The sequence below is a fragment of the Tamandua tetradactyla genome, chromosome 13 (genome assembly GCF_023851605.1).
Source record: "Tamandua tetradactyla isolate mTamTet1 chromosome 13, mTamTet1.pri, whole genome shotgun sequence".
Classification (NCBI taxonomy): Eukaryota; Metazoa; Chordata; class Mammalia; order Pilosa; family Myrmecophagidae; genus Tamandua; species Tamandua tetradactyla.
In genome coordinates this window covers 65,361,603-65,382,706 of record NC_135339.1, presented here as the reverse complement: position 1 = coordinate 65,382,706, position 21,104 = coordinate 65,361,603, and the positions used below count along the sequence as shown (strand labels likewise).

Here is a 21,104-nt window from a genome sequence, read left to right as displayed (position 1 = left end):
CAACTAGAAGGATTCTATTACAGTATAGAAGAAAAACCATAAGAACGTATAAATGAGGAAGAAAGGAGAAGTTAATTTGGAGAGACACACTTAGAAATAAGAATCTAACAGTGCCTAAGACTGTAGAGGAGATGACAACCGAAAAGGGGTATAGGATATGGAGGAATGGGTGTACGCATCTTAGAAACAGGGAAATGTAGATGTGTACAGTATTGTGGGAATCTGACCCTTCAGACAAGGGAAAATGGAAACTTTAGAGAGAATTAAGGCGAGCTGGAGGAAGAGAAGGGACTGCTGCTTCCCAGAGACAGACGGCTATAGCGGCCACTCGAGCAAAGTTGGCCTCCGAGCCGGACTCAAGCGGCTGAAATGCCAGGCATGGCGGTGCACGGCAGAGACCTGAGAGGCCTGGCCACCTTGGCAGACCTGAAGGCCACGAGATTTCCTCCCACCCGGTCTGCACCCTCACTCACCAGTCCCGCGGCGATTACACCTCTCTACTTCCGAGACCGAGTTCCCACACGCGGAGACCAGCAGACGCACACCTAAGGCTGCGCCTCCCGAAATGTGGGCGGGCTCAACGACCTACTTCCGACGCTCTGTTGAATCCTACAGAGCAGGGGAGGGAATTTAGAGGCAGGAAGCGGAAGGGCGGGCCTTCGAACCGCAGCCAATCGACATAGAGGGCCGATTCGCTGTAGGGCGTGAATGAGTGCCCGGGAGGCGGTTTCTTCCGGCCGGGCCGAGGGATAACTGTGTACGTTGAAGGACGCGGACTGCGGAATTTGTGGCTTTGGCAAGGTGGGTGTAGCGGGGGAATCCTGTAGTCAGACCTCGCGCCTCTGCTTTGTGGGGCTGGTCTGTAATGTGACCGCTTCTGGGCCTGGAACCCCGTCAGGCCTTTTGTTCGGGGGAGAGGATGATGGGGAATGAGAAAGGATTAGAGAAATCGAGGGCCAAGCCTTGAGGGGGAGGGCAGTGGCTGGGAAGCGTCGAGGAGAGGCAGACAGAAGCTCCCAGAGGCCTCCACCGTCCCCGAAGGCCCGTAGATTGCACTGGAGAAAACTGAGGCCCGTCACGGAGGGAGTCCCCCAAGGTCACCCCATGACGCAATATTGGACGAGGACTCGGGTTTCTGACACCACCTCTCGTCGAGTTAACCTCTTTTCCTCTCTATGCCCGTAGCTGTTTGTTTCTGCTTAGCTGTGCTTAGGAAGCTAGCCAGCCAGGCTTCCTTTAGCTGCTCTGCAGCCTTTGTCATAGAGTGAGTGCGGCCCAGCCCTGCAGTTCGCCAGGCACGCGTAGATTTTCATTTTGTATCCGATCAGCCGGAAGGCCTTTTCTAAGAGGTAGCCAGAACAGAGAACTGTAAACTCCTTGAAGTACAAGAGGCTTTTCTGGTACCTGAGCGGCTCTCACTCGTCTTTGCCTCCTTTACTTCGTGATACCACCATTCCAGGTAGGTGTCCAGTTAGATGGGGGTGCAGCATTATCGAGGATCAGAAAAAGTAGCAAGGGCATTTATCGGAAATGTCCATTTCACAGGTGGAGAGAGGCATGGAAGGATTAATTGTATTTCATAGTGGTTACTTCCTTTTTTAGAAGCAAAGCAGAGCCCTTCTCCAGCGCCTTTGACTTTCCCACAGGCTACCATTTAACAATATTAAGACACAATTATAAACGTCAAGTCATTTCTCCTTTATTAATATGTCTTTCTAAACTTCAGCTTGAATCAAAAGCAATTTCAGTTCAATTATTCCACAAAGGGAGTTCTAGCACAAGGGTTCCTGATCTTTGCCCTAAAGTAACCTGCAGTTTCCTGAAGAGCACAGACCAAAGAGTGTTTCCACGCTTTGCTCCCATTGTTTTCCTCACTAACAAAAACTGCATTCCATCTCAGCCTCTCAGCACTCCTCGTCCTTTTAGGACTTGGACCAATTTTCAGTTCCTATATCATGCTCTTCCCTTCTGTCAGAATTAACCTTACAGAGAATATCGCAGACATCAGTCTTCCTCCCATATTGTGTAGAGGGGAATTTTAAGCACCTTAATATTGTTTGAATTGGGCACCACATCTTCCTAAACGTTTTTGTTAGGCATAAGTTGGTGGGGAGAAATTTGCTAATAGGGTTATCAGTTAATAATTTGACAAAGTTAAACCTTTATTTTCTGTCATGTTTCCTCTGGGAACCCTCATACCATAAAAACTCAAAAACGTATCATGAAGGTGAGTGAGGGAAAAAGGTATGTCTTTAAAGTTTTGTAAAAAAGAACGGTGAATATAAAAAAAAGCTAAATCACAAAGATTTCTTTTAATGGAGATTGTCCTATTTGGGCTGGACTGGCCAAGTTAAAATAGAGAGGCCCCAAGGAAATGTGGCTTTCCTTCACTGCTCCAGTAACTCTCTAGAAACTTCAGAATTAAGGCCATTTTGTGTCACATTTTCATTGCCAGTTTCCATAGCAACTATTCCTCACAGATCTCTCCCTCTTCCATTTCATCAAGAGCCAGCTGAACCACTGCCACTACCTACCGACCTCGACCGGACCTCGACCGGCTCGTCTGTATCGCCAATCGACTCGGCGTGGCGTCGGTCGTGGTAGATAGGCGGTCATACATGCGAGTTTTCCACTGTTTGGTGACTTTTGGATATGTCTGCAATTTTTTATTACAAATGAACTACATGCCTTTGTAGAACACACAGATACTATAAAAATAATCCCTCTTAAAAGTTTGCTATGTATTCTTCCAGATTTTTTTTTATATAGTTATTAGTATATATTTGGTTTTCCGTTTCTGTTACCATGGTGATTTTGAGATTTTTTTTTTTATGGCTTTCAAACTTTAGCATGCATCAGAATCACCTGGAGGGCTTAATAAAATAGACTGCTGGGTCTCAAGAGTTTCTGATCCAAGAGGTATGGGGTAGGGCCTGGGAGTTTACATTCTAATAAGTTTTCAGAGTGTATGCTGCTGGTATAGTGAACACACTTTGTGCATCTTTATGTACTCTATTATATGATGCTCAAAAACAATTTTCTGTACTTAACAATAGATGGGGACATCTTTCCATGTAAATACATAAAGATCTACTTACATTTTATTTCTTCCAGTGAAAACTATTGTATATCCTGTATTATTCTAAGGGTGGACGTTTAGATTTTTTTTCCATTTTTTTTTTTTACTTTGTGTAACAGTATATCCATGTTCATCCTTGACCCATATCATGTTGTTTCACTTCATAATATCTAAAGGGTAATTCCTGGGGGTGGGGAGGTTGGTGGAAATGAACTTCCTAGATGAAAGGCTAAACTAACTTTACAGTTGGATGGATATTTCCAAATTGCATTTTAGGAAGGTTTTACCAGTGTACACTATGGGCAAGAGAGAAGAATACCTGTCTTTCCCACATTCTTACAAATACAGCTCATTACCATAAAGGTTTTCTCCTTCCTAAGATGACTAAAATATTTGCCCACGTTTCCTTCTAGCACTTTTGTTTCACTACATTTATTAAATGATCTCTTCTCCCATTCCCATGGAGGTTCTAAATTTAAAAGAATTTTAAAAGTAGGGGTTGCAAGTTAAGCTGTTTAGTTGGTGGCTATCTCTACGAGAAAATCAGAAAAGCAACACTAGCTCCAACTTTCAATTAGATTTTTTCGGGGGGAGGTGGTGCATCGTTTGGCAATTGAACTTGGTTCTCCCACATGGAAGGCGAGCATTCTACCACTAAACCACCCATGCACCCTCAATTAGTTCTAACACTGATTAATATAACGTGCAGTGTCTCATAGGGTAGATAGAGCCAGGAACGAAAACATTAGACTGTACTGGTTCAGAGGGTGGTCTTGGTGATTACTGGATTCTCTTCCTCTGCTGAGTGATTTGACTTACACTCTATTGCTTTGAGTGTTTGTCTAATAGCAACAAAGGTAAGGTTCCAAGGAAGACTAAATAGTATATCCAAAAGTTTCTTTTGTCAGCAAGGCTTTTTCTACCATTTTTACTACTGCTGTGTTGAGTGAAATACACATAAAAATTTATATGCAATGTTTTCAAGCCTCAATTAAAAATAAATTTTAAAAGCCTTATTTTCTTTTAAATACATCCAAACTCATTTATTGTTGTTTTCTTTCTTTCTTTTTTAAGATTGAAATCATGGCAGGTCCAGAAACAGATGCCCAATTCCAGTTCACTGGTATTAAAAAATATTTCAACTCTTATACTCTTACAGGTAGAATGAACGTAAGTACTTATGATACCTTTCAGTGGTTATATTTTAGAGTTATTTAGGTGTGACAGCAACTCCTTTGTTGTTTACCTTTTCCTTCCTTTTTCAGTGTGTACTGGCCACATATGGAAGCATTGCTTTGATTGTCCTATACTTCAAGTTAAAGTCTAAAAAAACTCCAGCTGTGAAAGCAACATAAATGGTAAGAAGTTGACATTTTAAAGTTTATAACTTAACAATTTTGATTTTGGATTGTCTTTTTTATTTTATCACCCTTTTTTCTCCTAACTATAAAAGTAAACTGTTGGGTGCATGGGTAGTTCAGTGGTTAGAATGCCCACCTTCCATGCGGGAGACCTGAGTTCGATTCCTGGGCCATGCACCCAAAAAAAATAAATAAACAAATAGTTCCATAGTCTTGTAGGGTGCATGGGTGGTTCAGTGGTAGAATGCTCACCTTTCATGCAGGAGACTCAGGTTTGATTCCCAGACCATGCACCACCACCACCACCCCCCCCCCCAAAAAAAACAACTTTTGTCATTGTGCAAAATTTATTGCAAACAAGAAAAACTAAAGAGAAAAATATTGCCCTGATCCTATCATCCTGACAGTTTTTGTTAACATTTTGGTTTAGCTTTTTTTATGTATTTTGGTATATTAATAACTATGTATCTATAAGTATATGTCTTATAACAAATATATTATCTTTATAATTTGTATCCATGAGTTCATGGCTGTATGAACTGTTCATTTCATAGACAGATCTGTCTCCTCTCAAAATGTTCTATTGTGAATAACATTACAGTGAACACTTTTGAGCATAAATGTTATCTCTATCTCTTAAGCTAAACTGCTTTTCCAAAGGGTAGAAGCGCATCCAGTCTATGAGAGGGTATATTTTCCCTCACCCAACGTGAAGTAATTATCAGATTTCTGATTTTTGCTATTTGATGAGTAAAAATAATTTGTTTCTTGGCTTATTAGTGGAGTTGTACCATTTGTCCCATTTATTCACCATTGTATTTTTCTTGACATATATTTCTCTTATTTAACAGGTTTTTCTCTTGATGACTTGTGTAAGCTCTTTATAGAATAATTAGCCTTTTATATTAGTTACAAATATTTTTGTGTTTTTGCTAGTTTGTTGATTAGTTTCGCATTTTTATATCATCAGTTCTTTTTCCTTAAATCTCCAGACTACATTTTCATTTTCTTAATAGTTGCCCCAGCACCCATTTGCCCATCCTTGAGTAAATGTCCATTGTGTTGACAATAGATGGTATGCAAGAAGCCCAAATTGAATTCTTCATGTAATGTAGCTCGCCTTCTTGGACAGGATATTTTTCTTCTGCTCTTAAATCTTTTCTAAAACTATATTATGGGATTACATATCCTACAAGTCAGTTAGCTCGTGACTTATTCTTGACAAAACAGGTAGTATTTTACCCAGTTTTCCATATTACATGCCTGCTAACTTTGGAGAGTGATAATATTCCCTCTAAAAATAAAGAAACTGTGCCTTAGTTGTTAAGTAGCATATTCATATCTGTTTTCTACTATTTAAAATTGTTACTTCATATATTAGGCATTTCCAGTAGTGTGCACTTGGGCTATTGACTTGTTGGCAGCTACTTTGTTAAAGGTGGAGTGTTAGGTTAAATTGTCTTAAGAATCTAATGAAAATGTAATTACACAAATTTTGCATTAAATTTCAGGGTCTTAGCCTAGTGATTACTTAATGTCTTAAAAGTAGAGTTGAACACATTTTTTTCTAAATTGTTTTTGCTTTGTTTATAGGATTTTAAACTGAACCTCATCAAGTTCTGATACATACAGAAGCTTGTCAACTTGTCACGTGATATTCAATTTGTACAATAAATTATGAACCTGGAAAAGCTGGTTGTCTTTATTTACAAGATATCAAAAATATAAAAACTGTACAAAATGAAACAGAGGCAAAAAAAACTGGCAGTGACTTGGTCTAAATCTTTTAGTTTCCAAAAGCAAGGCTCAGTACTGGAGGTAAGCAACTGAAATGTCTGTCTGACTTCAAGTGTACTAGGTTGTATGTAGCTGTTTAGCTGAAGTAGAACATGGAAGCTAAGTTTCTTCACCTGGTTTATGGAGTGTTTAGGTGCACTCAAAAACCAATAGATGCTGTACTTTGTCCAGCTTAACTTAGGAACTGTAGTTCACCCTACCCAGTTAAATACATTCCACTGATCATGGACTAAAAAAAAAGTTAGTGGATCATTTAACATAGTACTTGACTGCCATAAAGTAACTACATTTTTTACAGCAGAAACATACATGCTCTTTGAATTCTTCAGCTAAAATTCAAGGTGGTATTATATAACTCAGTTTGAATCTTGAATCAGGATGAATTACTGAAATCAATTTTTTTTCCAAACATAATAAATTAAAATAGCATTTGAACAGAAAATGCATAGTTTCCACACAATCCAGAGCACCATAAATGTCCCCTCCATGAACAATAATACCTCTTATTCAACTAACGGAAATTAGTTAAATGTGGTTGCTATAGAAACGTGGGACTGTCCTGTTCAGATTCTCTAAGCAGCATACTTCCAGATCCATAGACAAAACATTCTTTGTAGCTTAAATAGTAATCACTGAGGTATTTGCTTTTAGTCTCCCTTTTCTTAAACAGTAGCTTCCAAAATGTCTTTAGTACCGATGATTTATTGTGGACTATAAGCTCCTGCAGCTAGAACCAAGTTTCTTCGAGTAAAATGGAGATGTACAACTGGTGTTGATTTGGTCATATATGTTCCCAACAATAACTCCTGTGAATTCTCAGGTAAATTTATATGCCCAGTGGCTGTGGTAAAGTCATCAGTCTCTAAATCTTCAAATGCTTTGACAGCATCCCACAACCGGATTGTATTATCCATTGAACCTAAGGGGAAGTCAGGAAACCATTTAGTAGCATCCATCACATTTAGATTCTGACATTTTATCAAGTTCACTTAAGTATTTACTGTTTATTTCTAGTGAGATCTAAACTTAGTTAATAGTTTGAAGAAATTAACTATTTGAAGTAGTCAAATATTAACCAGAAAAGTCAATATACGTTTAGCGTGATATATTCTGGAATTACAGCTAAAGAGAAATAAAACCTAAAATGGCAGGACTTAATTTTGCAATTGTCAACCTGCAATGTTATACCAATTACCCTTTATCACAAAGCCATTTCTAGTCATTTACCTGATGCCAAAATTTCACCATCTCTACTAAATCTAAGTGAGCAGACTGTATCAGTGTGGCCTTTTAATTCTCCAACCATCAAACCATGTCCAATATCCCAAAGGAGTACTCTGCCATCTGTTGCTCCTGTAGCCAGGAATCTCCCATTGGGAGAAAATGTCAAGGAATGAATTGGTCCCTAGAAAAGAAGTCCATGGAAATAAAAGTATAGTTAAATATATCTAAAAAACAAAGATAGAATTTTAAAGTTTAGTGGTATGAATATTATCTTTAAAATGTATCACTGCTTGTTATTTTTATGTTAAAAGCAACCTTGTATGCTGGAATAATGAAGATGAAAATTACCTTGTGTCCAGTGAAGATCCTTACACAGTTCCCATTCAGGACATCCCAAAGTCGCACAGTTCTGTCTGCAGAGCCCGTAGCAACATAGTTAGAGTTTGGATGGAATCTGGTACAATTCACATCAGCAAGATGGCCAGCAAATATCCTTAAAGGCTGATAGTGGTCTGTAGCCCAGAGCCTTTTTTAGACGTTATTGAAAGCAAAAGATTTTAATTAGTAGTAACTATGAAATGCCAAAAATCTATCCAAACTAAATATGGACATGTCCATGTGGAATGCTGGCTCCAAATGGGTATCCCCCTCACTAGATAACTGAGGGAAAGAAGATGAAATGATGAGATGAGATAAATCAGAAGAAAAACCAAGAGTCTATCTGATACAAAAATGTTTAAATTCTTTAATTCCCTGTATGTACCCTCCTTCTTTCCTCTTCCACCCCAATTCAGTCTAAACCATAGAAGAGTATTTTCCCATAGTTTTGGCCACAACATAGGTTCTAACCTGAGCCACCTAATTCTAAACTTTGAAGTAGGTGACAGGGAAATAAGATGCAGCTGTTGAAGACTGTCTGGGGACAGTCTGTAAATAGTAATATTCATGTCCCAAATTCATTTTCCAATGTGGAACCCTAAAAGCTAAGTTTGAGTAATGGGGCAGTGAAAAAAAATTGAGAAATGAATATCCTTTGCTTATGTAATTCTGACTGATAATATTCTCAAAAAGTTGATCCCTAAATAATGGAAATGAAAATGAGTTTCACTGGAGTTTGTAATTCTAAGGAGAAAACATTCTGATCATTGAATAGATTCAGTCATAAGATCAAGTGTTCTTACCGAGCTACTCGGTCATGGCCTCCTGACACAAAATAATATCCATACGGAGAAAACTGTGTGTCCCATACTGGATAGTTGTGTCCTTTATATCCCACTAAGCAAGTAAATGTTTGAAGACTCCACAATCTAACAGTTCCATCCTCTGAAGAAGAAAGCAAGTAGTTCCTGAGAGAAGAGAAGGTGATATATTTGATACCCAGAATAAACTGTGTTTACCAGCCCATTTTCTCCATCTGAATTTATTAAAAATAGCTAATGACATGCTGCATCTCTTTTGATTCATAGATAGAATTCAATACATAGATTAAACCATACAATTAATACATAAGTAGTAGATTATCAAATAGTTGAAAGTATTTTTAGCCCTAACAGTCTAAACCTCCTGGGCACGTACTGAATGAGATTATAAAAAACTAAACTTTCAGGGGAAAAACACATAGTTCTTAAAAATAATAATAAGTGGGAATGACAAAAGGTATTGTCAACAAGTAAGGGAAAATGAGAAAGGCTTCAAAGAAATGTGATATATCACTTAAAATTCGAATATAGACTATAGGGTTTATATCAATGTTAAATTTCTTGAACTTGAAAACCATACCAAAGGTGGTTACATAGGTAAATATCCTTGTTTTTAGGAAATATACATGGAAATAAGTGTTCAAGGAGCATGATATATTCAGCCCACACTCAAATGTTTAGAAAAGGGATGGATGGATGGATAGAGTGATAGTTGAGAGAATGACAGCAGCAAATGTGGCAAAATGTCAAAAATTGTTGCATCTGGGTATATGGGTAGGGGAGACATCTTTGAGTTGTCTGTTTTAGTTTTGTATTATTTTTACAACTAACCTGTAAAGTTTGAAATTATTTCAAAATAAAAAGTTTAAAAAAAAATTTAAAAAGCAATCACTTAAGCTCAACAATTTTTTTACTCTAAAAGAGAAATGCTATTTTCGTATCCTATATGAATTATATAAGTTTAAAAAAAGAAATTTCTTTTTGCCACAAAAGCTAGACATGCTAATAATATTTTACCTATTTTAGAGATAAATACAATAGTTGCACTACTTAGAAAGCATTATGGTTTCAACTGAAATCAGAAGTTTCCCTTAAGTAAAAATGTATCATTTGGTTAAGCTTTATCAAAGAACAAAAAAATCCCATTTCTCAAAGTTTCATCAACATGAAAACCTTGCTTATCTGAAAGCTATTACCTATCCAAGTAAAAAACAGATGGCATTTTAAATACAAAGTGTCCTCCCTCCCCCGATTCCTACAGAATATTAGAGGTCAGGAAAAATAGGCAAATACTTATTTGTAGGTTCCAAACTCCCTTTTCAGTATCCTCTTGGTTCTTTTGATTATACAACGATAATTCTATCGTTCTACAATTAATACCTAATTATCCTGTAATATCTACTAACCAGGTATCTGTCTTAAATTTGGGGATGATGAAAGACAGCAGTAGCACAAGACACAAGGCAGAAACCCAAAAAAGCAATTAAACTACTATAAGAGAGCTATATAAAACTAAAACTAATTTCTAAAACTAGTAAAATCTGAAGCTGGGCACTTTGATTACATAAATTCAGCTCTACATTTAAGTTGCTATTTTTGTACACTGGTATCCCAAGATGAATTAGCAAATAGCAACCTTCTACAAGATAATGAATGATAAAGAACCATGAAATTTTACTAATAGATCTTTTTCTAGATTTGCATGTTTCCAGTAGTTACCTTTTATAGAATCTCAACATAAATCAGAAGTATTTAATATTTACTGTTTGTATTTTACCTATCCGGACTGAAGCTGGCTCCATAGACAGGCCCACTGTGACCATACAAAATCTTCAACTCACTTGCTGTTTTCTCATCCATGATTCTTTCTAAGACATCATCTGATTCTTTGTCGATGAGACTAAGATCTAAAATGGTCCAGAAAACACTGATTTTAAAGGTATGCCCATCAAAACAGTTTCAGGAGAGGAACTAACACTTGAACAGTTCTAATGCTCTAAATTAGGTGATACTTATCCCAGTTGAAAAGGAGAAGAAAAAAAAAAAAGGAGAGGAAAGTAAGGTTAAGAACAATTAATAATATGCCAGACTGCACATAGCTAATCAGTTTTAGAATTAAGACTAAAACTTAAGTGTGTTCATTATACCACAATGTTTCACACACAAAAAAAAACTCGAAATATAAAAAAAACTATTTAAATGCATTAAAAATAATAAACTAGGAAATTTTCTTCACAATGAAATCCTGACCTTCTTAGATTTTTTTTTAACCATTTTTATGGCTAAAACAGAAAGCATTCTTCCACTATTTACTTATAGTTTTCTGAAAATTCATAAAAGTTAGATTTTTAACCTTAAGAACTTTTCTAGCCTATCTCCCTCAATCTACACTTGAAAAAACTGAGGCCAATGGAAATGTATCTACACTAGTCAGGACTGGTGTTACAGCTACCATGCCAGTGCATTTTTCACTGTTATAAATGTTAGCATCTTGAGTTAAGTGAAATCCAGTGAATTTCTGCTAAGATCACATCTCTTATGTATATTCCCCAGAATCAAGACTGGTATAGATTAGTGAAGAGCAAAATATTTACACTCATGACAGGTCATCTCAGTTACCTGTTGCTTGTTTCACACTACGAAGCTTTTTGGGTGTCACAGACCATACTCTGACAGTTGAATCGGCGAAGCCTCCAGCAATCAGACTAGAATCATCAGTGACATCCACTGCGGTGAGGCCCTGCCAATAAAAGATTTTTATACTAAACAGTCTTTAAATTATATTTATATGTAGAGTTTAAATAACAAAACTATATTTTAATTAACACTCTTAAGTTTCTTTTAATGATAAATCACCATTTTATGTATCTCTCCAGGCAAATATCGCCCAATTATTTTACCCACCTGGTAAGCATTGAGGAATGTATAGAAACAGATGGAGGGTAAGCAGTCTGGACCAAGGCGCACTCGTTTGGTGGTTTCTTTCATATTCATTATCTTATCCAACTTATCTGAATCTTTCAACTCAGGAAGAGGGATTCTGTGAAAGATACAGACTGGAAATTACCCTTTCATTATTAATAAACTTGAATCCTTTATAATATATCTTATTTTATAGGTTTTTTTCCCTCACCTGTTTTGAGGTGGAGCATTGGGATCTTGCTTTTTGCTTTTGGATCCAATATTATCTTTTTTGGGCTTCTTCTTTTTAGGTTTTCCTTCTTCATTTTCTCCTTCTTCATCCTCATCATCCAAGGGCACTTCAATTTCTGGTTCTTTTAATAAACCAAAAAATACCTAAAGTCAAAAGAGTCAACATTTTTTTAATTAATTTTTGCTCATAAATACACCCTTTTCACAACTTGATAGGATGAATCCCAATTACAATAATTTATACTATATGGTAGATTCTGTAGTTGTCTACCAATAGCTGTTCTTCCCTTTTGCCTTACTTAACAGAACCCTGATTTTGTTGGAGCAGCAATATGTTACATTAAATCACTTCTGTCCTAGGGTCTCCTGCAGCTAGGAATGGTCATACAATATAATTCTAACCAACATAGAATTATACAATATAATTCTAACCAACCCAAATATATTGATAGGGTTTTAGAGAAAAATATTGTTTTACTGATAAAATATTGTTTTCCTTCCTAGAATACAGTTGCAATACTAGAGCTGCAACAACCATCTTGTGAGCCCAAAGAAGAAAACCATTATCTAAAGTAGAAACATCATAATCTAAAGCAGAAACATTATAATCTAAAGCAGAAACAATGCCAAGGGTTCTTGATGGCATTGTAGATCCTCCAGACCAATCAGGAGGGCCTTCCTCTGGACTTCATCTTATGAGTTTGTTTCAGCCACTGTAGTCAGGGTTCTGTTAAATGCAATAATTCCCAGTCCTCACAAACACATACCTCATCCTTAGAACATGAAACTCAGTCTTTCCACCACAGTAATACAGTATAAAATTATTCCCAAACTAGCTACAAGAAAAATGTGTAAATTATGTAGATGGAAATGCTACAGTTTTTCATAATCTGCATTATATAGTTCTTAGGTTTATTCCCATACCTTTGATTTGTTTGCCTCTCGTTTAGCCTCTCCTGCCAAACTTCCCACCATCGCATCTATCTGTTGCTTACTACGCGGCATCCCATCAAAGATGTCAATGTAGAGGTGCTCCTGAACTATGTTCCATATCTGATTGTTCTGTTTCTCCTGAAGATGCCTCTTCAAGAGTTGGTACGAGTCACGGGAAATACGCAGAACAAATTTACTTGTTCGAAAATCCAACATGGTCTCATTCCCTTTCATGTGTTCCTTTTTGGTAAGACTAGATAATACTCGTAGGTCATCCTGGTAATAACATTCCTGATCTCCATGGAACCTGTTTCAGTGATTTTAAAAAGTCATTTTTCAATGTAATTGTTAAGGGATCGGCCTCTCCCCCATATATTATATACCATCCTAGAATATTTTCAGTGTAATAGTATGAATAACCCTGGACTAAACTGTAGGATTAGAAGTAACTCATTTCAAAATGAATCCAAATCAGTTTCTGAATTCATTCTGACAATGACCAATTTAAGTATCTAATGAAATGTTTCATAAACATCTTAAGAGAGGAATTTGAATAAATAACATAAGTAAATGAAGATAATCAACAATGGTAGACATTTGAAAATGTTAGAACCCTTGCTTTAATAAATTTTGTTTTTTTCAAAATCCTTTTTTTTTTTTACTTTTATTATAGAAAATTTCAAACACATACAAAAGTAAAGAAGAGTAAAATGAACTCAAGGTACCTATCATCCAGCCTCTAAACAATTATCAATATATGGCATTCTTATAAAACTCACCATTTCTAATGAGTTCTTATATCCTTAACACCTTAAACATCAATACGTTAATAATATCACTAACAAACAAGTGTTGATGCCAAACAATGGGTACTTCCTTAATTCATTATTACCAAAGGCAATTAAATAAAGCCTTCAACCTTGATGACAATTAGAATATTTAAATGTACATTTGTTTCTACAAATCTTAATTTTTCTAATAAAGTACAATTAAAGGTCACGTATTTGGCACTCAGAGAAGTAATCAATGCAAAAACATTTAGAAAACAATAACTAAACATAAGTCATTAGGGTTCTAGCTCTGATAGACACATAGCCAATAGATTCATAAACTGTTACCTGTATTACATTATTATGACTCATCAATACATAAACTAAGCATTTCTGTCCATGATTTTAATGAAATTAGAAGCCTCAGCTTCTAAGTGTTTATATCGGTCACTGCCCATAACCTCATCTGGGCATGAGGTCCTGGCAAGACTGAGATTGACCAACAGAAAGAGAAATGCCTATGCTGTTCCAGCTTCCTATGTGGGGAGATGGCTATATCATAAGACAGAAGAGTATAAATGTCTCTGATGTCAGTACTGTAAGAAAATCAGCTTCTATAGTAGAAATTCTGTTATCATCAGCCTTTCTTAATTTTTTTTTTCAAAAATAATTAGCTACAGAACATTTTGCTTTATAAACTTTCTGTTAGGCATCCTGGTATAATAAAAAAGCGCAATGGCATAGGAGCCAGGAGTTTCAAAGTCTGTCCTTCCTCTATTATTATTAATTGTGTTTTCTGACAAGTCCTTGCTTCTGATTCTATTACTTGTACTAAAGACCTTTTGTTCAAACTGTTAAGCACTGCCTCCTTTCCTTCCTTTGGCTCTTACAACACTCCCTTGGTTTTTTTCCCTAATTCTCTGGCTTCTCCTTTATCTCTTCTACTTAGCCATGAAATGTTAGAGTTCCTTAAGGTTCAGACATATTCCTCTTACTGGACTTATCTCCCACTCTCTCCTAGACAGTCTCATCTATCTTATGGCTCCAGTTCCTACCTCTAAGCTCCAAAGTCTTCCATCTATCTACTTAACATCTCTTAGATGAGTCAAAGGGCATATTCAAATATGAACTCAGGAATATTCTAAGACCTGACAAATTGGGTCCTCTTCTAGTGAAAGGTACTCCTGTCCAGGTGGGGAAACCAGAAATCTAGAATTATCCCTGACTCCTCCATCTCCCTCATCCCCATATCCAATCCATCACCAACTCTCCTAGGTATCACCAATCTATTTCTCTTCATCTCCAATATCACATTCCAGTCCAATGTTTCTTAACAGGGGTGCTATTGACATTTTGGGCAGGACAGTTCTTTGTTAAGTGAAATTACCTGCACATATGAGAATATTTAATATCCCTAAACCATATGCCTCTCCTCACTAATTACGACAACTCAAAATACCTCCACATATTTTCAAAGGACCCAGGAAGAATATCACCCCCAGTTGAGAATTACTGTAAAAACCTCCAAAATTAGTCTACTTACATTGTCTTCCCTTTTCCATGGTGCAGAAAGATCCTTTAGAACTGCAAATTTAATAATGACATGATCCTTCAATGACTTCAGTCGCAGGTAAACCTCATTGTCCCCAAATATCCATTCTACCTTTCTTCTTCCGTAATAGAATCCCTGTATACTGGCTGGGCATATAGACATCTAGGTAAAGACCACACTTACCATCTCTCTTGTAGCTAAGTATGGCCACTTGACTGATGGGATATTAGAAGTCTATGCAACTTCCAAGAAGGATGTGTACCCTCCATGCTGACTAGAATGCTGATGTGATGGCCTAGACCCAGAGAGCCATCTTGTGCCATTAAGTGGAAGCTACATGATGAGAATGGTAGAGCAACAAGATAGTAGAAGCCTGGGTCCCTGATAATCAGGACACCACCATACCAATCCTGACTGTCTACTTTTATAAAATAGAGGAATAAACTTTTATCTTATTAAGTCACTATTTAGCTTTTCAATCACTCTCAAATTGAATCCTAATTCAACTTCTTACCGCTTTTAGGAGAAGCAAAGATCCTCAACACTGCCCAAGAACCTCCCTATTCTAGGGCCTAACCAATTCTGTTTTGTTACACCACCTGCCCATCCCATTCTCTGATCCAGCCACACTGGCCTTATTTCAGTCTCTGTACCTACCATGCCCCTTGCTGCCACAGAACTTTTACACATGCCTTTTCTACTCTTTGTCTTCATCTGGTTAACTCCTACCCAATCTTCAGATCTTCCCTTAAAGCATCACTTCCTCTGGGAACCTTCTCTGATTTCTCCAACTAGATCAAACCCATATTTTAGGCACTCATAGCACCAAGTACTTCTCCTTCACAATATACTTTGTGAGTTGCAATCTTATACATAACATATATTCATATATTTGTGTTACAGATATGTACACATACATATATATACACACACAAGTTATATATTTACATAAAATATATACCAAAATCCACATACTTCTCAAAGAATGATTTTGCTTCATTCTCATGTTGATTGTAGACTAGTTCCAAATACATGTGTACAAACAGAGGATAAAAGAGTTGGGATAACTCTGCCCGATGGCAGTCCAAGGAACATTCAATAAAGTGTTTCAGTCCACTATAGTATTCTTCATACATTGCAGGGTCTCCTTGTTGGTTGTAAGCTGACAGCACAGCACTGACATCCGGCTGGTCTTCCACAGCTACACTTGCAACTGTTCAAAAATCAAAAACCAACTTTCAAGAAAATGACCAGATGAACACATGTGACTATGGCTGTTTTTCTAAGCCCCAGAGTTATCCGGTTCTTAGATATGTTTGTCTCTCTCTTCTCAACCTTTCTTTACCAACACAATTATAGTCTTTTAATGGGATATTTCACTTCATTTCATTCACCCAGGACAAAACCTCATGCTTAGCTTGTCCATATCTTAAAGTAATATGTTGAAATCAATAACAAAAAATTTTTTAATGTTTTCTTGGAGCTACTTCATTGTAAATTTGAATTTTGTAGAAGATGATATGTGTATATCGAAGAACGATATTAATCTTCTCTAAAGACTCAGTGCAAATGGCACCTATCCTCCCCACCACCACCACCACTTCAGAAGCCATGCCCTGAAGTAACATTTCCAGCTCTCTGAGTACTCTGAACTTTCCTATAACATATTCTATTTCATGTTACCCTCACATGTGTACAACTATTGACTCTTCTAAAATGTTAAGCATTTTAAGAGAGGAAACTTATTTATATCTCAAACAATAATTAACTCTATTTTATATGCTTAAAGCAAATTTCCATAATCACCATTTCGGGGCAGAAAACATGATTTAAAGCACACTATTTATAACAGCAATACCAAAAATGATACATCTGTCAACTGAATCATAGCTTTTGGTTGTTGGAAATGTTTAAGTTTTTAAGTAGACTCTTTACTGCATGAATGTTATTTTTTTGTTACTCTAATGGCCTCTGAGTTTCCAACTATGATCTAAAAATACATCAGATTTCCAGATGAGTGATTACAGTAAGAAAACCAACAACATACTATCTTATAATTTATTCACAAAATTCTTAATTCACTATTCAGAAAAGATTTCTCTTCACATTTTCACCCATATCTATTTATGAGTCACACTGTTATGTATTCATACTTCACTTCTGGCAATATTGCAAAGATTAGGTCTCATAAATTATCGATTAATAAGGCTAGAAGCTCGTAACAGGATAATTTAATTCAATAAACACTTCTTGTCAGCTCATAATTACCTCTGAGACTTTATATTATGTACGAGTTTTCTACTGCATGGTCTTTGTGACAACAGTTGTTGGGAGAAGGGGGGGTATCAGACGTGAGGGATGGCTAGTAAGGTATAAGCCTATCAATGCCATCCTTTCACATATATCTGATGCTCATAATAACTCATTTAAAAGAGAGAAAAGTTATTCTTAGGAAGAATAACTTAATCAGCACCATACAAGTAAAAGCAGCAGAGACATGATCTGAAGCCAGGTCTGTTCCATCCCTATTTCTAAACTAATGGTTCGCAAACCTTGCCATATATCAATATCCCTTGGAAGCACTTACTTAAAATGCAGATTCCCAGACTCCACCTCTAGAAGTGTGATTCACTATGTCTAAGTGGTGATCAGGAATCTGCATCTGCAAACATTTCAACACTGGGGGTACTTAGCCTTACTCTTAAAAAACAATGCCTACACTATATTCCACCACTCCTTGGCTGTGTGGTTCAAAACTAGTCTTTTGATCTTTCTCAATCTGTTTTCTCATCTCTAAAACAGAAGTAGTATCTACCTCCCGGTAGAACTGTGAGAAGTAAGTTAAAGTCCTTCGTCCGCTAATACGGTACTGTACAAAGACTTAGTGTTCATGTAGACCTACCCAAGGCTTAGGAGCCCAAATGAGAGGACAGAGACCAAAAGCCTGAAGGACCCCGCCACTTCGAGTCCACCTTCCCCATACATCCCTCAGCTCAACAGCTCTCTTCAGCCTCTAGCTGGAAATGACAGTTCGGAAGAGGGTTTGACTGCGCAGCCGGCGCACCAGAGAAAGGGGCGGGCATGTGGCCCTAGAGGCGGGCTCAGGAAATTCAAAACAAGCCCGCATAGCTGCAGGCCTGCCAGCCCCTGCGTTCCCGGCTAGCTCCCCTTCGTGCTGGCCCTGCTTCCCCCGGACTCCGCAACTCACCTTTTCCCGGAGCCGCAGAACCTGAGGCTGAGCCTGAAACTGCGGCGGCCCCCGAAGCTCCGGTGCCGGGGGGGTCCGGAGCCGTCGGACCGGGAGCCGAGGCAGTGACCCGGCTGAGAAGTGCACTTGCCACCTCGGCCCCGGCGCCGTCCACCTCTCCTGGGGCTCCGGAGCCCATCACTGCCTCCTCTAAGAGCCGGGCCTCGCGGCGCAGCGCTTCTTCGGCCTCGCGGAGGTTGCTCTGCCGTAGGAACTGCAGCACTGCCAGCAGAGTCTGTCGGTCATGGGGAGCGCCGGCCTCCGGAGCAGCGGCGGGCACCGGGGCCGCCCCCGCCGGTGTAGCGGCGGAGACAGCCACTGCGGGCTTGGGGGTCCCGCCATCCCCGCCGGCCGACGACGCGGCCGCAACGTTCCCGCCGCCGCCGTTGGGGCCGTTGTTGGTGGTGCCGCCGCCCCCCTCGCCAGCGCCGTTCCCAGCCTGCGGAGGTAGCAGCGTTGGCGGTCCCTCAGGCTCTAGCTTGACCGCCACCTCCGTCTGCTCCTCCGCCAGCGCCGCCATCTTGCGGCTGAGCCACCCCGCGCCGTCAAGCGTGATTGCGTTTTCGCCACATGGAGGAGGGGGAGGAGCATTTCACGACAGCTCTGGATGACAATTTACGGCAGTAGGAGGAGCGAGAAAGAGGGAGAAAAGGAGTGGGAAAAAGCAATTTTCCAAAGCGAAGGAAAGGCAGGAAGCGTGCTTTGGTGGCCGCCTATTAATTTGTCTGATAATAGTTACTGTTTATTTTAGGCCAGCTATATCCAAGCATTTTATGGACTTTCTCTATTATATGAACTCCTTTAATTCACCAGGCATATGAGGTATTATTAGACCCACTTTATAAATGGTTCAACAGAGACCCAAAGAGGTTAAATGACTTGCCAGGGTCATAGAAGAAGTAGTGAAAGTTGCAGTGTTCGAATCCAGGTCTTTAACTCAAAAGCATATGCCAAAATGTTCAAAATGGAGGCATGGAAACTCTGTATTTTTCTGAATGGTCTTTCTGTAAACCTACAACTTCCCAAATGGAACTTATATTTTCAAAAAAAGCATATGCCATTTGCCAAAGGGAAGCTTCCGAGATACGGGTGACATTTTTATTTTAATGTGGGTGGCGGCTACTTTTGTGTGTGTGTGCAGTTTTTACTTTTGCAAAAGTTTTACCCCATTGTGAATAACAGATTAACGTTCTGATGTATACATTAGTGTCACGGCTCAGGCCCTAAATAGCTGTATAGCTGAAGCCCAGAAACTGAGGAGTCCTGAAAAAGCACTGCAACCCTCTGCACACACCCCACCCCCATGAGGTCAGCCTCTTACTTGACTCATCTCTGAGCTTTGAAAAGGTCTGTGTTGGAAGTTCAGCCCAGGTTGCTTACTCCAAGTGTAGTGTTTTTTCTGTTACACCACAATTGAGATAATTTTATTGAATGTCTGCAAGACTCACTTCCTACTACCATTCTCCTCCTACTCTGTTCGTAGGATACTTGGATAAGTCTGGTATCAATCAGCATCTTGCTCCTTTGTAGGAGAGCTGCTTTTTTGATCTTTCTCTTTCGCTTTGGTGTTCTTTAGCTTTATTCTCATGTGTCTAGGATTGGATTTTTCATCTCTATCTTGACTGACTCTTTTCACATCCTTTCAATCTGAGGTCTTTTTTTTTTTTCAATTCTGGAAAATTAGTAAGCATTTTATCATAAATATCTCCTCTTCTCTATTTACTTTTCCCCTTCTAGTATTCTTATTAGGTAGATAATGTTACATCTGTTTCTATCCTATAGGTCTTTTAACTTCCATATTTTCATCTTTATCTCTTCTGGACAATTGATAGGAGAGTTCCTCTGCCTGATTTTTCATTGCAATAATTCATTCTCAGTTTGCATCCATTTTGCTACATAACCCATTTGTTGAATTATTTCAACCATTATGTTTTTCTGGTATTTTGAATTGTTTCTTTTTTATGGTTTATTGTTCCTGCTTCATGATACCAATGAATGCATTTCACAATGTCTGGAGATATTCTGATTGTCACAACTACTGGCATCTAGTGGGTAGATGCTAAGGATGCTACTAAACATACCACAATGTACAAGACAGTCCCTGTACCAATTTGAAACTATTGTGTATGCCAAGAAAAGCCATGTTCTTTAATCCTCATTCAGTATTGCTGGGTGGAATTTTTTTTATTATTTCCTTGGAGATGTGATCCACCCAATTGTGGTGGCACCTTTTGATTAGGTGGTTTCCATGGAGATGCATCTCTACTGATTGAAGGTAGGTTTGCTTCCTAGAACCCTTTAAGAGGGAAACATTTTGGAAAAAGCTTTAGTGCTGACAGAGCCCACACAGCCAGAGACCTTTGAAGATGCAGAAGGAAAACACCCTCAGGGAATCCTTATGAAATGAGAAGCCAGGACTGAAAGCTAGCAGATGTCGTGCCATGTGCCTTCCCAGCTGACAGAGGTGCCCAGAAGCCAGAGACCCCAGCATACGCCAGTCAGTGGCCTTCCCAGCTGACAGAGGTGTTCCAGACCCATCGATCTTTCTTGAACCAAAGTATCTTTCTCTGCATGCCATGGTTTGAACATGTTTATTGCCTTAGAATTCTACACATCCAACTTGGTAAATTCCCTTTTTAAAAGCCATTCCATTTCTGGTATATTGCATTCCGGCAGCTTTAACAAACTAGTACAGCCCCCCACGACAAAGAGTTATTTGACCAGAAATGTCAGTGCTGAGGTTGTGAAACTCTGGTACAATCAACATGAACCCTTTTCTCTTTGAGGAT

General features: G+C 38.5%; 3 protein-coding genes across 7 annotated transcripts in view; 1 reads left to right on the top strand and 2 right to left on the bottom strand.

The window, feature by feature from the left end:
- The window catches only part of PDCD11 (programmed cell death 11), a 48,160-nt gene extending 47,402 nt beyond the window's left edge, over positions 1–758 (bottom strand). Inside the window, exon 1 of one of the 2 annotated variants that reach the window (XM_077125908.1) lies at positions 474–758. The gene's annotated coding sequence lies outside the window, so the exon portion shown is untranslated. The remainder of the gene's footprint in view (positions 1–473) is intronic. The other variant, XM_077125909.1, reaches the window with a different exon arrangement.
- Positions 608–6,131, top strand: ATP5MK (ATP synthase membrane subunit k). Of its 3 annotated transcripts, none has more exons than XM_077125913.1 (5): positions 608–801; positions 1,329–1,459; positions 4,154–4,249; positions 4,345–4,437; positions 6,034–6,131. In XM_077125913.1, exons 3-4 carry the CDS (start codon positions 4,163–4,165, stop codon positions 4,432–4,434), a joined length of 177 nt encoding a protein of 58 aa, XP_076982028.1. In that variant the 5' UTR covers positions 608–801; positions 1,329–1,459; positions 4,154–4,162; the 3' UTR covers positions 4,435–4,437; positions 6,034–6,131. The 3 variants fall into 3 exon arrangements, with proteins under 3 accessions (XP_076982028.1, XP_076982027.1, XP_076982029.1); XM_077125914.1 differs by lacking the exons at positions 608–801; positions 1,329–1,459 and adding exons at positions 2,496–2,620; positions 2,850–2,919; XM_077125912.1 differs by lacking the exon at positions 1,329–1,459 and having other exon boundaries at positions 664–801.
- On the bottom strand, positions 4,831–18,855 carry TAF5 (TATA-box binding protein associated factor 5). 2 transcript variants are annotated; one of them, XM_077125910.1, is made up of 11 exons: positions 18,277–18,855; positions 16,044–16,281; positions 12,738–13,053; positions 11,794–11,957; positions 11,565–11,700; positions 11,280–11,400; positions 10,438–10,567; positions 8,643–8,807; positions 7,810–7,987; positions 7,465–7,642; positions 4,831–7,156 (listed from the first exon to the last, which is right to left on the bottom strand). In XM_077125910.1, the coding sequence occupies exons 1-11, from the start codon at positions 18,833–18,835 to the stop codon at positions 6,939–6,941; spliced, it is 2,403 nt and encodes an 800-aa protein (XP_076982025.1). In that variant the 5' UTR covers positions 18,836–18,855; the 3' UTR covers positions 4,831–6,938. The 2 variants fall into 2 exon arrangements, 1 of the variants encoding a protein (XP_076982025.1); XR_013161715.1 differs by having other exon boundaries at positions 7,045–7,156; positions 7,810–7,874.
- Between the last annotated feature and the right edge of the window lie 2,249 nt (positions 18,856–21,104).

Bases quoted from the DNA above. Each gene is read 5' to 3' on its own strand.
- TAF5 (XM_077125910.1), bottom strand. From the start codon at position 18,835: ATGGCGGCGCTGGCGGAGGAGCAGACGGAGGTGGCGGTCAAGCTAGAG. The intron at 13,054-16,043 runs GTATGTGGATTT...TCACTGAAACAG, and splicing joins GCAAAATCATTCTTTGAGAA to GTTCCATGGAGATCAGGAAT. The intron at 11,958-12,737 runs GTATGGGAATAA...TTTTGACTTTAG, and splicing joins GAGAGGCAAACAAATCAAAG to GTATTTTTTGGTTTATTAAA.
- ATP5MK (XM_077125913.1), top strand. From the start codon at position 4,163: ATGGCAGGTCCAGAAACAGATGCCCAATTCCAGTTCACTGGTATTAAA. The intron at 4,250-4,344 runs GTAAGTACTTAT...TTCCTTTTTCAG, and splicing joins CTCTTACAGGTAGAATGAAC to TGTGTACTGGCCACATATGG.